Consider the following 12565-nt stretch of genomic DNA (forward strand, 5'->3'; position numbering starts at 1 on the left):
TCAAGATGGAATCCCTTAATTTAGTCTTTGCGGGCTTGGACTTGAAGGAATACATGGTGTCCTTGAACATCAAGGATGCGTATCTGCACATCCCCATTTGGAAACCACACCAAGCATTCCTCCGAATTACCATTAAGGACTTTCATTACCAGTTCCAAGCCCTGCCCTTTGGTCTTTCGTATGCTCCCAGGGTCTTCACCAAGGTAACGGTAAGGTAATGGTTGCTCATCTGCGCTCTCAAGTAGTGACTATTGTCCCTTACTTGGACGACCTGCTCATCAAGGCTCCGTCGGCGGAAGGACTGCTGGGCCAAGGGGCACTTACTCTTCAGATCCTCATACAACATGGCTGGATTGTCAATTTCCAGAAGTCACAGCTGGTACGGTTTCAACGGCTTCGGTGCCTAGGGATGATTCTGGAAACAGCTTTGCTACGGATTTTCCTGCCTCTAGACAAAGCGGTAGCCATCCAGGAGTTAGTTTGCTTAGTACTCAAGTCGAAGAGGGTATCCGTATACCTTTGCATTCGGCTTCTAGGGAAAATGATGGCCTCTTTCGAGGCCATTTAGTTTGGCAGGTTTCACTCCAGACCATTCCGGTTGGATCTTCTGTCTCAATGGTCGGGCTCTCGTCTACAAATGCACCGTGAGATTGTCCCCTCAAGCGTGTATTTCTCTGATCTGATGGCTCTGGTCAGACCACCTTGTGGTGGATCGACGCTTCGGAGTGTGGAATTGGATCATTATAACTACAGATGCCAGCCTTCGAGGATGGGGGAGCAGTGGTCCTGGACCACCAATTCGGGGAGCAGTGGTTGCGTCAGGAGTCCCTCTTGCCGATCAACATTCTTGAACTCCGAGTCTACAACGTGCTGCTAGAAGGAGCTCCTTCTGCTGGGGTTGCCCATTCGGGTGCACTCCGAAAATGCCACAGCGGTGGATAACATCAATTGGCAGGGGGGAACACGCAGTTGCTTGGCAATGAGAGAGGCCAGCCGCATTCTACAGTGGGCAGAACGACACGTCAAGGCCAACTCCGCTGTCTTCATTCCAGGAGTGGACAACTGGTAAGCGAATTACCTCCGTCATCAGGATCTCCATCCCGGTGAATGGGCTCTGCATCCCGAGATCTTTCTTAAACTAATCCACAGTTGGGGAAGACCGCATAAGATTAAAGATCTAACGACCTCCAGGACCTTTTGACTGCTCCAGGACCAGAGATCCAGAGGCAGTTGGAGCGGATGCTTTGTCGATCCCTTGGCCGTTAAGCTTAGTGTATCTGTTTCTGCCATTTCCACTCCTTCTCAAGCAAATCAAGCATGAGTTCACAACTGTCATCCTAGTAGCTAAAGACTGGTCTCGTTGAGCTTGGTACTCTGATCTACTCCTCCTCGTAGACGAGCCATGGCCTCTTCCACTCTGGTCGGATTTTCTTCAGCAGGGTCTGTTCGTGCACCCCAACTTACGTCGGCTACAATTGATCGGCTACGATTGAAGGCGTACCTGTTGAGACCGGCTACGATTGAAGGCGTACCTGTTGAGACCGGCATCCTAAGAAGCTGTGGCATTACGAGGGCGGTCATTAATATAATGCTCAGGGCTTGGAAGCCGGTAACATCTGCTCCTTATCATCGGATTTGGAAATCCTATATCTCCTGGTGTGAGGGGTGTGATTCCTTCACTTCTTCCTTTATCTTGTCCCGTCTTCTTCAAAAGGGGCTTGATGCTGGTCTTCGCTTGGGATCGCTGAAGGTGCAGGTTTCTGCTCTCTCAATATTTTTTCAGTGTAGCCTAGCCCTGATTTTGGAAGGTTTAGACCCCTTTGCAAGGGGTGCTTCGAGTACAGCCCAACGCTCTGTGGGACCTCAACCTTGTCCTGTCTTTCCTTCAGTCATCAGTACTTGAACCTTTAGAGGAGGTGGATTTCAAATTTCTCACTTGGAAAGTGGTTCTTTTGTTGGCCCTAGCATCGGCTAGGCGAGTGTCAGAACTGGGAGCTTTATCCTGTCGTTTTCCTTACCTGGTTTTTCATGTAGATTGGGCAGAACTTCGTACTCAACCTTCCTTTTTGCCGAAGGTGGTCTCCGCTTTTAACATTAATCAGCCGATTGTTCTTCCTGCTTTGCTGGATTTTGTAAATCTGATGCTCTATTCATCCTTTACGCTGCTAACCGGCGGGGTTGGCCTGCGTCTAAACACTTTGTTCCAATGTTGCTATAAGCTCTATATTTGGGATCGGAAGTCATAGACAGTGGATTTATCATACCATTCCCTAGGAGACAATTTACTTCTCTCCTATGATTCTTCTGAATTCCGTTGTTTTTCTCCACTTTAATTTCCCCAGTTCAGTGTGCAATTTAATCTGTTTTTAACTAATTTACATTTTCACGTAGCCCTTCTGCAGGGTGATAGCCTAAACTGTCCCTTGTGGTCTTTTTCTGGTACTTCTTTGGAGGAATGGCTTCTTGCATAAATTTTTTTTCAACTCGTACATATATGTATGGCCTTGATACAGATTCTTTCTTTACACTTGTCTAAGCATTTGTTCCAACGGTACACTAAGGCATCTATTCCGGTATCGAAGAAATCGCTGTCAAGCGCCTGAAGCCAGCACATGACGGCTTACTGAACTTCACCGTCTGTTGAAAATCACCTTCCACCCAGGTGCTTCTTCAATGGTCCAAAGAGATAGAAATCACTCTGTGCCATGGCAGGACTGTAGGGAGGATGGTCCAGTACCTCCCAATGGTAATGCCATAAGCGCTTGCGCTTCCGGTTAGTCACTCATCCTATTGGTTTTGTGATCTTTTTGTGGTTTACATCGGTACCCAGCATGAACACTTTTTTCCTGTACCCCAGTTGCTCATGAGTGATGTGCACAGTACACACTGAGATGTTCAGTTCGTCAGCAATATCACTAACTCGAATGCGTTTGTCCTCCTGAATCAGACCTTCAAAGCTGCACAAATTGTTAACTGGTGGACTGGACGTGCTTGGCAGGCTGGATCGCTGCTCATCTTGAAAGTCTATTTTGAGCTGTGGAGCTTTGCTCCCTGATGCCTCCAGTAGGGGGGTATGGCACCCTTGGATACATTAGAATCCCGCCAACTCTACAGGAAAGTGCTCTGGTGCTGCTGCACCCATTACCACACGGAGAACTGGATTACAGCAACCTGAATACCACACACCCTCTCTCTTTCACTCGTTTCTGCACAGAGGTATTGTGAGAGCTATACAACTACTGTGTTGGGTTAGTTTACTGTTTCCATCAGAAGGGTCCCATTCACCTCCTTCCTCTGATAATACATGAATGTGTCCCTTTTATCACCAGTGAGGTCATACTCTATTCCAGGGGTGAGGAACCTTTTTTCTGCCGAGGGCCATTTTGATATATATAACTTTATTCTCGGGCCTGGTGCAGGCCACTCCCCCTCCATGTGACGTCACACAGGGGTGAGGTCACAATCACCGGTGATTACAGCAATCCCCGGAGCATACTCAGGATGCTCCGGGGAGATGTAAGGGCAGCAGTGTAACCGTCTGAAGCGTCCTAAGGACTCTCCATGCGGTACTGCTGCATAGATTCTGGCTGCAGGGTGCCATTCTAGGAACTCTATTAGCCAGATGAGGCTAGCAGAAAATAGCTTAGAGGGCCAGACCAAATGATTCCGAGGGGCTTAAAAGGCCCCTGGGGATGAGGTTCCCCATCCCTGCTCTATTCCTTCAAGGCAGGTGAAATCATCCTCCAACGGCTTGGAAACGTACATCCATATATACGTTGTATATCCCCATCGAGTCTGGGGGATGTAGCCTAAATAGGAGTCTGTTTTATCAATCAGTGTCATGGGGCTCAGGTACATTTATTTGGCTCTTTCCAAAAAAGCTCCTGCAGTCAGTGTCTAAACAGACAGTGTTACTGCATGACTTGCATGAGCCACTAAATGGCATCAGCAGCTCCACATCTACCAGGGAAAGGTCTTGTATTCTAAGGTGTTTGGACCGGTTCATTCTGATATCCGGAGTCTCCAGAATTAGACCTGCTTGCATTGCAACTAAATCAAAGACTTCTCCTTTTAGCTCCGCAGAACCCTAAGTGTTTACTGATCCTTTAAATTGCTGTGGAATTATGTGCAGGGGAATGCTCTCACTATAGTGTATGACTTTCCTGTAGATTATATTTGTGCAGTACAGTATGATGCAAATTTCTATATTTTTGTTGTAGGTTTCAACCCTCCTGAAACCAAAATTCGTACCCCAGATGGCAAGGTCTTTCAGGAGTCTGACTTTCAGAACCTCAGTGCACAGCTGCATGGGTCTTTGATGCCCTCTTTCCAGGGTAAGGACTGAGTTTGCGAAAGGTGTAGTCAGAGCAGTATTGGGTTTTGTCCATGGGATTTGCCTAATAAAGACATCACAAGGGTGAGGAATGGAAACCAAAGATACTGAGCAAATGTAATGAACCAAATGTATAATGTGTTAGAAATAGGAGTTATGGAGCATGGACAATTGAAGGGCGCCAGCAAAGGTGGTTTCTTAAAACATAATCTTTTTACACAGAGGAAACATGTTCCACGGAGAAGTCACGAGGCAAAAGAACACCCAGACCAGTGAGGAAAGTTCAGAGATTGGGAGGAGCTGGTGGCTCTGCAAGTCCTGATGGCAAAATAGGTGAGGAAATAACATTAGTGTTAGTTTGGCAATCTTCGTACATGTCTTCTGTGGCTGTATCAGATCAATGTATAAATCTGCTCTTTGCAAGCTGCAGGACACATAATCAGTACGTCTTCCTGGAGAGATGGACAGAAACTAGTCAAACAGATATTAGGTCCGGCACCCAAGATTGAGACAGAATCAAAATCTCAGCCAAATGTCCGTCAGGAAAGCAAAGGAAAGACTTCTTCTGATGGACAGATTTACAAGAGGCCAGTGTCCAAAGAGAGAAACACTGACAAAAGGACTGTGCCCAATGATCAACAAAGGGAACAGCGCCCTAAAACAAGTGATCGCCATGCTGGCAAGCAAGCACTAAGAGAGAACCAGGACAGGTCCATTAAATCAGGTTTGAGAATTATTGCTCATTTTGACAGAAACGGAATAGGGAATTTAGCGCTCTTATGGAGATATGTGGCTATTAGGGGATAGCTCTATCAACGAGGGTTATATACTTTTGATTTAACTTTAAATAATTTTGTTTAATGCGTAATTCTGTTATCTTTCCACATCCTGCAGCGAACTCTTCAAGCCGGTCTGATTCTCGTCATGTTAAGTCTAGCCGAGGCCAGGCAGACAGTTTAAACTGCAAGAGCACAAAGTCACAATCTGAAGAGGAACAAAAAAATCAGAATGATTCGACAGATGTAAAGAAAGATTTCCTTCCACTAGAGATCAGAGGCATCTTAGATGACCTGCAGTTAGAGAGCGGTATTGATGGCACAGAACAGGGTCCAAACGGAAGCCACAGTTCTGCCAAAAGGAAATCTGAAAAAGGACAGGCTCCAGAGGAGCCACCTATCTCTTCTAAAAGGAGACACTATGACACAGAGCAGGTAAGACTGTACATAATGCGCCAACAGGAGGAAAGGAAAAAGCGGCAGAATGAACAGAGAGAGGCTCAGCGGCAAGCGGAGGAACAGAAGAACAGGCGACTAAAAGAGCTTTATCAAAAACAAAAAGAGGCTTTTAGCAAAGCCAAAAGTGCAGCAGCGATACCCAGAGAGAAGGAAACTCCAGAGTCAAAGTCATTGGAACCAAACTTGCATCAACTACAGGATACGTACACCAAAGTGCTACTAGGTCAGACCTGGCCTGACGCGACTACACAAGAAAAACAGGTGAGTTACCTTAGTGTGAGCGCTGTCATGTCTGATATAGTGAGTTACCTTATTGTGAGCGCTTTCTTGTCTGATTAGTGAGTTTATCTTGTGCATTAACCTTATTCAGTGCTATTGGGTTATGGATTGCAGAAACATTTCTTTCCTACCTAGAGAATAAAGTAGCAATATAACCTCCTATTATTTTTCCTATACAACCAAGTATTCCACTGGCTTTTCCCCAGTGTTTAACTGTAATGCTTACATTCAGATCATCTAAAACTGTAGCTCCCAAAGTCTTTTTCAACTTCAAATTACCTTGCTGTATTCAAATGTGCAGACCGCTTCAGTTTTGGGAGGGAGCATGTCCTAGCTCAACATAAAATGGCAGTGTTAATATACAGTTCCCCATTTATTCTTGTGCTATATGTAAAAGACCACTATATGGGATATTGACACCTTTTCTGATTTCCAGCTGGATTTGGACTGCTGTTCTGAGACTAATGGTACCCTTAGCCAGGGCAATTAGCTCCGCCTTGGCGGTGAATCCTACCGATGCCTCAGTTTACCAGCTCTCCAGAAAGACCTCTTAGTCGCCCCTGTATGTGTTACTTACCCCGAGGGTGTATGATACCTTGCATCCTGCAGGACTCTTGTGATTTGGTCCCCATTCCTTTCTTAGGAAGTTGCTTATAATGAGGAAAGCAAAGTAATTGGGGAAGTGATTTTGTAATGTAAATGTGGTGGTGGTACTGCTGCTCCTCCTTCCCCGTTACTCCTCTTGCTGCTGTATTAGACTATTTTCCTTGAAACAGAATGTATTGAGTCTTGAGATTAAGGAGTAGATATACTAAAGCTCAAAAGGAGACATGGAGGTGTTACCCATAGTAACCAATCAGACTGTACCTATCATTTTCTGTACAGTTAAATAAACGGTAGCTATAACGTTATTGGCTGCTATAGACCTCATTTCCATTTTTAAGTTTTTAGAAGTGTTTGTTAATTTACCCCCTAAGTCTGTTTTGAAGTAGAAAATAAATTAAACATGTAAAACTTTGATATAATTTTTCTTGGTTGCCCCCCCCTTTTTTTTCCTGTACATATATCCAAGCCTTTGTATCAACCTTCTGGAGAATCTGACAAAGAGAACAAGGGCCACGAGAGACCTCCCAGCGCCTCTTCCAGCAGCGACCTCTCCCTCTCTGAGCCTCTACAGCCTCTTCTCAGGTGGGACTTCTCTGTTCCTTAATCCATTATTTATCTGATATTTTATTCAAACATGTATTTGCGGAAATCACTAGCACTCATTGCTCTATTTCATGATTATGTGTTTAAGACGGGAAGGAGTTAAGGTGGGTAGTAATGGGCAAATCTCTTTTATAATTGGTTACCGTAGTAACATAAACAGTAGTTCCTCTATCTCACTGATGGTGACAGAAGAATAAATATCAGCTTAGTACCACCACTGTAGGCAGCACTCCCGGACAATCGTTCTTGCCACCATTGCTGTCATTGGAGCCCCACTGCTCTTCTATGCAGCCACTATTCCCTGTGCTCTCTTGTTTGTTTCCAAGCCCTGTGTGCAAGTTGGGAATGGGGTTTGGCAGTGCAGAGCGCCTTAACAAATATCAACAACGGAGACTGCAGCAGTGCTGGTCCTCCTTGTACCCATGTCCTCCCTTTACCCTATAATACACTCTCCAGCCATTATAAAGTGGTCAACAATAAATATTTGCAGGGACTATACAACAGAGCACAGTTTCTCCTTCCGCTAGAGGAAGAAGCAGGTAAGTGAAAATGATCAGGGACTGCTGCTTTAATACAAGTAATTCAGGCCTATCTTATACCGTACAAGTAATATGACACAGACTAGCTGAGTTTATCTGCCTCCATTAGTTATCTATTTTTTTTCTTCAGGGTCCATAGTGGATCCACAGGGATACCATGGGAGGTGTGTGTGGTCGGAGAGGTTCGGGCACCAAACAGTTAAAGCTTTAGCTCCCAGAATGCACTGGTCGTCCTCCACATATATCCCACCCCCAGCCACAGGCAGACAGTTTTCTTTTGGTGTTAGGAAGCCCCAAGCTTTATTTTTGAGTGTTGTTTTTTTTTTTATTTTTTTTTTATGAGTTTATTTTATTTACTTGAGTAAGCAGCAAGGCATCCTAATGGGTGCCTGTGCAGCTGCTCCAGCTACCTCCATCGATGCCGCAACACCGGTGAGTGATCCGGTGATTACGGCGGGCGCCAGCGGGGCTCGGCTAGCTGCTTCACTGGGGACCCAAGACTGCGGCTGGATATACGAAGAAGTACAGTCCTTACCTCTGGCGGTAGAGACCTGCCGGAGGACGCTGCAGTGGGGCGACTGGTTTGTCCTCTCCCCCACTAGACCCCTGCGGCAGTTAAATGCTGGCTTAGGGGACCATGTAGAGGCTGGCGGTTCATGCAGCAGCGGAGAGGTAAGCCCTTCCCCGGCAGCCCCTAACCCAGCCCAGAGCACGATCCCTCACAAGATTTTTCTCGCATCTGAGCTGCTGCTCCTCCTCACCCTCTTCCCTATGTAAGACGCTCAGCAGCCATTAATCGGGGCTTTTCTGAAGCTACAGGTTTTTCGAGTTTCGGGTCCAGTCACTCTGTATACCTCTCCCTGGGGCCAAGTTACACAGCGCACAAATCCTACCAGCCCTTTGAGGCTTGAGTAGTTGATTTAGTGCCCATTATAAGTATATTTATTTGCATTATATGTGACTTGTGCTAGCTCTGCTGTTGTGATACACTGCTTTTAAACTTTCTAACTGTCAGTTATATCTATCCCTGCTGCTCTTTCTTAAACCCTCATCTACCAGGTGTGTAGGGGTTCATTATTACTTCACATTTACTTGTATTTGTGAAGGGTACATTGCATTTTTAGCTATACACTTATTGTGTGCTACTTACTGGCTATTTGTATGTCTTCTAAAGGCAAGATTACAGAGGAGGCTGAGGCCCCTGTGCTGGTTACATGCAAATCCTGTTTTGCAGGCTTGTCTTCTCAGGATTTCATACAGGATGGTCTGTGTGCTAATTGTTATAAATCTACTCACCAGTCCATCTTACCAGCCCCGGGTATAGGAACTACCTTGAGGGCCCTCCTTATCCCAGGTTATGACGCAGCTAGTGGATCGCTTATCAGCCCCCATGCTGCGTCCCACCATGGGGTACCCACAGCTATTACAGCCTACTATGTCGGTACTCCTATACATCTTTCTTGGATGGATGTTTATGCCCACTCAGTTCAGAATATGGCTCAAACGTCTGCCGCCTCTCAGCAAAGGTTACATGCGACAGACCGTTAGCCAGCAAAACACATAGGCGGGCTGTATTATCCTTTCAGTCTACCCAGCTTTCGGATTCTGATGCATCATCTGAGGTTCTCCCTCTGAGTCACACTCGGGCGAGGAGCACCGTCATTCAACAATAAATGTTCCTGCTTTAGTGAGGGCAGTTAAATCAATCCTGAATATAGAGGATGATGGACCGGAATCGGTATGAAACACCGCCGGCTGCACGATCCCCGGCAGCGCCTGGCCAACAAAAGCAGAGTTCCCGGCAGCGGAAGCCCGACAGCGCTGGAAATCCCGATTGTCACTAAGGTAAGTATAAACTAACCTAACCCTCCTTAGGGGTGCCTAACCCTAACCTCCCCCCCAAGTGCCTAACCCTAACCCCCCTTCCCCTCTGCCTAAACCTAAGTCCCCCGGGGGGGGGGTGCCTAACCCTCCCTCTCCCTAGCCTAACCCTCCCGGGGGGGTGCCTAACCCTAAGTCACCCCCGGGTGCCCTAAACCTAGCCCCCCCCCCCCCCCCCCCCCGCGGCTGTCCGTTCGCGGAGCCCGGCGTCAGGGAAATGTCAGGCGTCTACATCTAGACGCCCGGCATTTCACCCTCGCCGGGATATGACCGTCGGGAAGCCGGCTGTCGGTATTAAGGCAGTCGGTTTTCCGATTGTATACCGATGGACCGGCCCCTAAGCCTAAAACCCTCATGTTTAACATCAAAATGTGGTTAATGCTGAATTCCCTCAGTCAGAACAGCTCACTGAGCTCAGAGAAGCTTGGGATACTCCTGGCAAATGGTTCCAGGTCCCAAAAAGACTAGCGTACTTTTACCTTCTCCCTACTAGGCAGTGTACTGTTGATTCACACGTGGCACGCTTAGTCAGAACCTCTGCACTGCCTTTACCTTTACTCCCTTAAGGATGCCACGGATAGAAGACTAGAAACTTGTCTCAAGTCAGTCTACTCGCTGACGCTATCACTAGGCCAGCTATGGCTGTGGCCTGGGTGGCTAAGGCTATCGAAGGATGGGCAGAGGCACTGGAAGAGAGCCTGCCATCAGACGCTACCAGGTAACAACTGGCCTCCATCTCCCGTATTCAGGAAGCAGTCTCTTATTTGGGAGAAGCTGCGTTGGATACTGCACTACTTGCCTCTAAGACATCTGCGACCTCGGTAGTCACCCGCTGGGTCCTTTGGCTACGATCCTGAAAGGCGGAAACAGGATCCAAGAAGGCACTCGAATCCTTACCCTTCTCTGGAGACAGGCTGTTCGGCGCAGAGTTGGACAAGATTGTGGCTACCGTGGAAGCCTCAAAATCTGCCTTTCTGCCATCAACAGCTGCCCCTAAGCCTAGAATGTCCTCTTCTTGGTCCTTTCCCAGGCAGTCTAGTTCGCACAAGACCACCAAGCTGCGAGTCAAGCCGTCTTGGTTGGCCAGACGTCCAGCTTCCAGGTCGGACGACAAACCCTCCGCCTGATGGGGCGGGCCTCCTCCTGGGTGATCCCAGGGTGGGAGGCCAACTTCTTAGATTTGCCGACTCTTGGCAACAAACAGACACCTGGGTCAGGGAAATGGTCTCTCGGGTACGCTCTCACCTTCCAGAGGCGTCTTCCCCATCAGACCCTATCAAGGCCTTGGCCCTCCAGTAGGCTATTCACGCCCTGCTGAGTTTAGGTGTGATAATACCAGTTCTTTCGTCTCAGAGAGGAACTGGATTTTATTCCAATCTTTTTGATTAAGAAGCGGAATGGGTGTCATCGGCCTCTTCTGAATCTCAAACCCCTCAACATATTTATCCGAGTGCACAAGTTCCGCATGGAAACTCTACGATCAATTATCCTGGCAGTGGAGCCTGGGGATTTCATGCTTTCCCTGGACATTCAGGATGCATACCTACGTGTACCTATTACTCCACCCACCAAAGGTTCCTACGGTTTGCTGTTCTGCCCCAACATTACCAGTTTCGGTCGCTGCCCTTTGGTCTGTCAACAGCCCTTCGGGTCTTTACCAAAATAATGGCAGTTATGGAGTCCACCTCATAATCCTGCCATACCTAGACGACCTCTTAATCTTGGCACACACACCAGTTGTGTTGCAATGCCATCTCCAGCTAGCCGTGGATTGTCTGCAAACACACGGCTGGATCATCAATTGGAAGAAGTCCTTCCTCCGACACAGCGGATGATAAATCTGGGGGCATCTAGATTCTCAGATACATAGAATCTTTCTGCCAGCAGACAAGATTTTGACACATTACACTTGCATGTGCGCAGCTTTCTCCACAATCGGAGGGTATCCATTCACTCAGCAATGCAGGTCCTGGGGTCCATGGTATCCACCTTTGATATGGTGGAATACACCCAGTTCCACTCCAGGCCCCTTCAACAACTGATTCTCTCCTGATGGAACGGACAGTTTCATCTGATCCGGTCCCAGGCGATCCTCCTCTCTCTGGAGGTTCGACTTTCCCTCTCATGGTGGCTACAGACATCCCATCTGGACAAGGGTTGCCCCTTCTGGATTCCAAATTTGGAAGCTTCTCACCACAGATACCAGTCTTAGTGGATGGGGCACAGTAACCGGTCATCATACTTTTCAGTGACAGTGGACAAACCCAGGGAAGTAGTCTGCCCATAAACATTCTGGAGCTTCGAGCAGTGTACAGGGCACTCAGGCGCAAGATCTCCTCCTGGGCAGGCCGGTCCAAATCCAGTCCGACAACAAGACTGCAGTAGCCTACCTCAACCATCACGGGGGCCTGCGAAGTCAGACAGCCATGCAGGAAGTAGCAAACATTCAGGTCTGGGCCGAATGTTATCTCCCGGCAATCTCGGCAGTTCATTCCCGGAGACCTCAATTGGGAAACGGACTTCCTAAGCTATCAGGACATACACGCCGGAGAGTGGGGTCTTTCAACTCCTGGTGGACAAATGGGGCCTGCCAGAGGTAGACCTCATGGCCTCACATCACAACCACAAGGTCCCCCGTACGCCAGGACCAGAGACCCCTCTGCCACCTTAGTGGACGCTCTGGCAGGGAGGTGGGACTTCAATCTCCGGCAGACTCTATTAGTGAAGGGCCCTTGCCTGCACCCGGACCTACCTAGTCTGTCTTTGACGGCGTGGCTCTTGAGTCATCCCTCTTAAGAGCCTAAGGTTTCTCTCGCTTTGTGGTCCAGATGATGCTCAGGTCGCATAAGCCTTCACCAGCCCGCATCTATTACATAGTTTGGCACTCTTACTTTCAATGGTGCTCCCCCAGAAGCTATGACCCTTGAGTTTTTTAAGTCTCCCGGATGCTTTCCTTTCTCCAGGCTGGGTTAGACCTCTGTCACCGCCTGGCGTCCCTTAGCGTTCAGGTTTCTGCTCTGTCAATCTTTCAGGGTGTTCTCCACATTCAACCTCCTTTTGTACCTCCGGTGGCTCTGTGGGATTTGTCC

General features: G+C 47.8%; 1 protein-coding gene across 6 annotated transcripts in view; it reads left to right on the forward strand.

Moving 5' to 3' along the window:
- CEP350 (centrosomal protein 350) overlaps positions 1 to 12565 on the forward strand; it is an 84552-nt gene that overhangs the window by 21083 nt on the left and 50904 nt on the right. For 5 of the 6 annotated variants that reach the window (XM_088447150.1, XM_088447145.1, XM_088447148.1 and 2 more), the window contains 5 exons: positions 4221 to 4334; positions 4556 to 4666; positions 4758 to 5057; positions 5228 to 5829; positions 6920 to 7035. In XM_088447150.1, coding sequence (XP_088303276.1) covers positions 4221 to 4334; positions 4556 to 4666; positions 4758 to 5057; positions 5228 to 5829; positions 6920 to 7035 — 1243 coding nt within the window. The remainder of the gene's footprint in view (positions 1 to 4220; positions 4335 to 4555; positions 4667 to 4757; positions 5058 to 5227; positions 5830 to 6919; positions 7036 to 12565) is intronic. The other variant, XM_088447147.1, reaches the window with a different exon arrangement.

This window comes from Taudactylus pleione, unplaced genomic scaffold, assembly GCF_031769625.1.
Source record: "Taudactylus pleione unplaced genomic scaffold, aTauple2 ptg000421l, whole genome shotgun sequence".
NCBI lineage: Eukaryota > Metazoa > Chordata > Amphibia > Anura > Myobatrachidae > Taudactylus > Taudactylus pleione.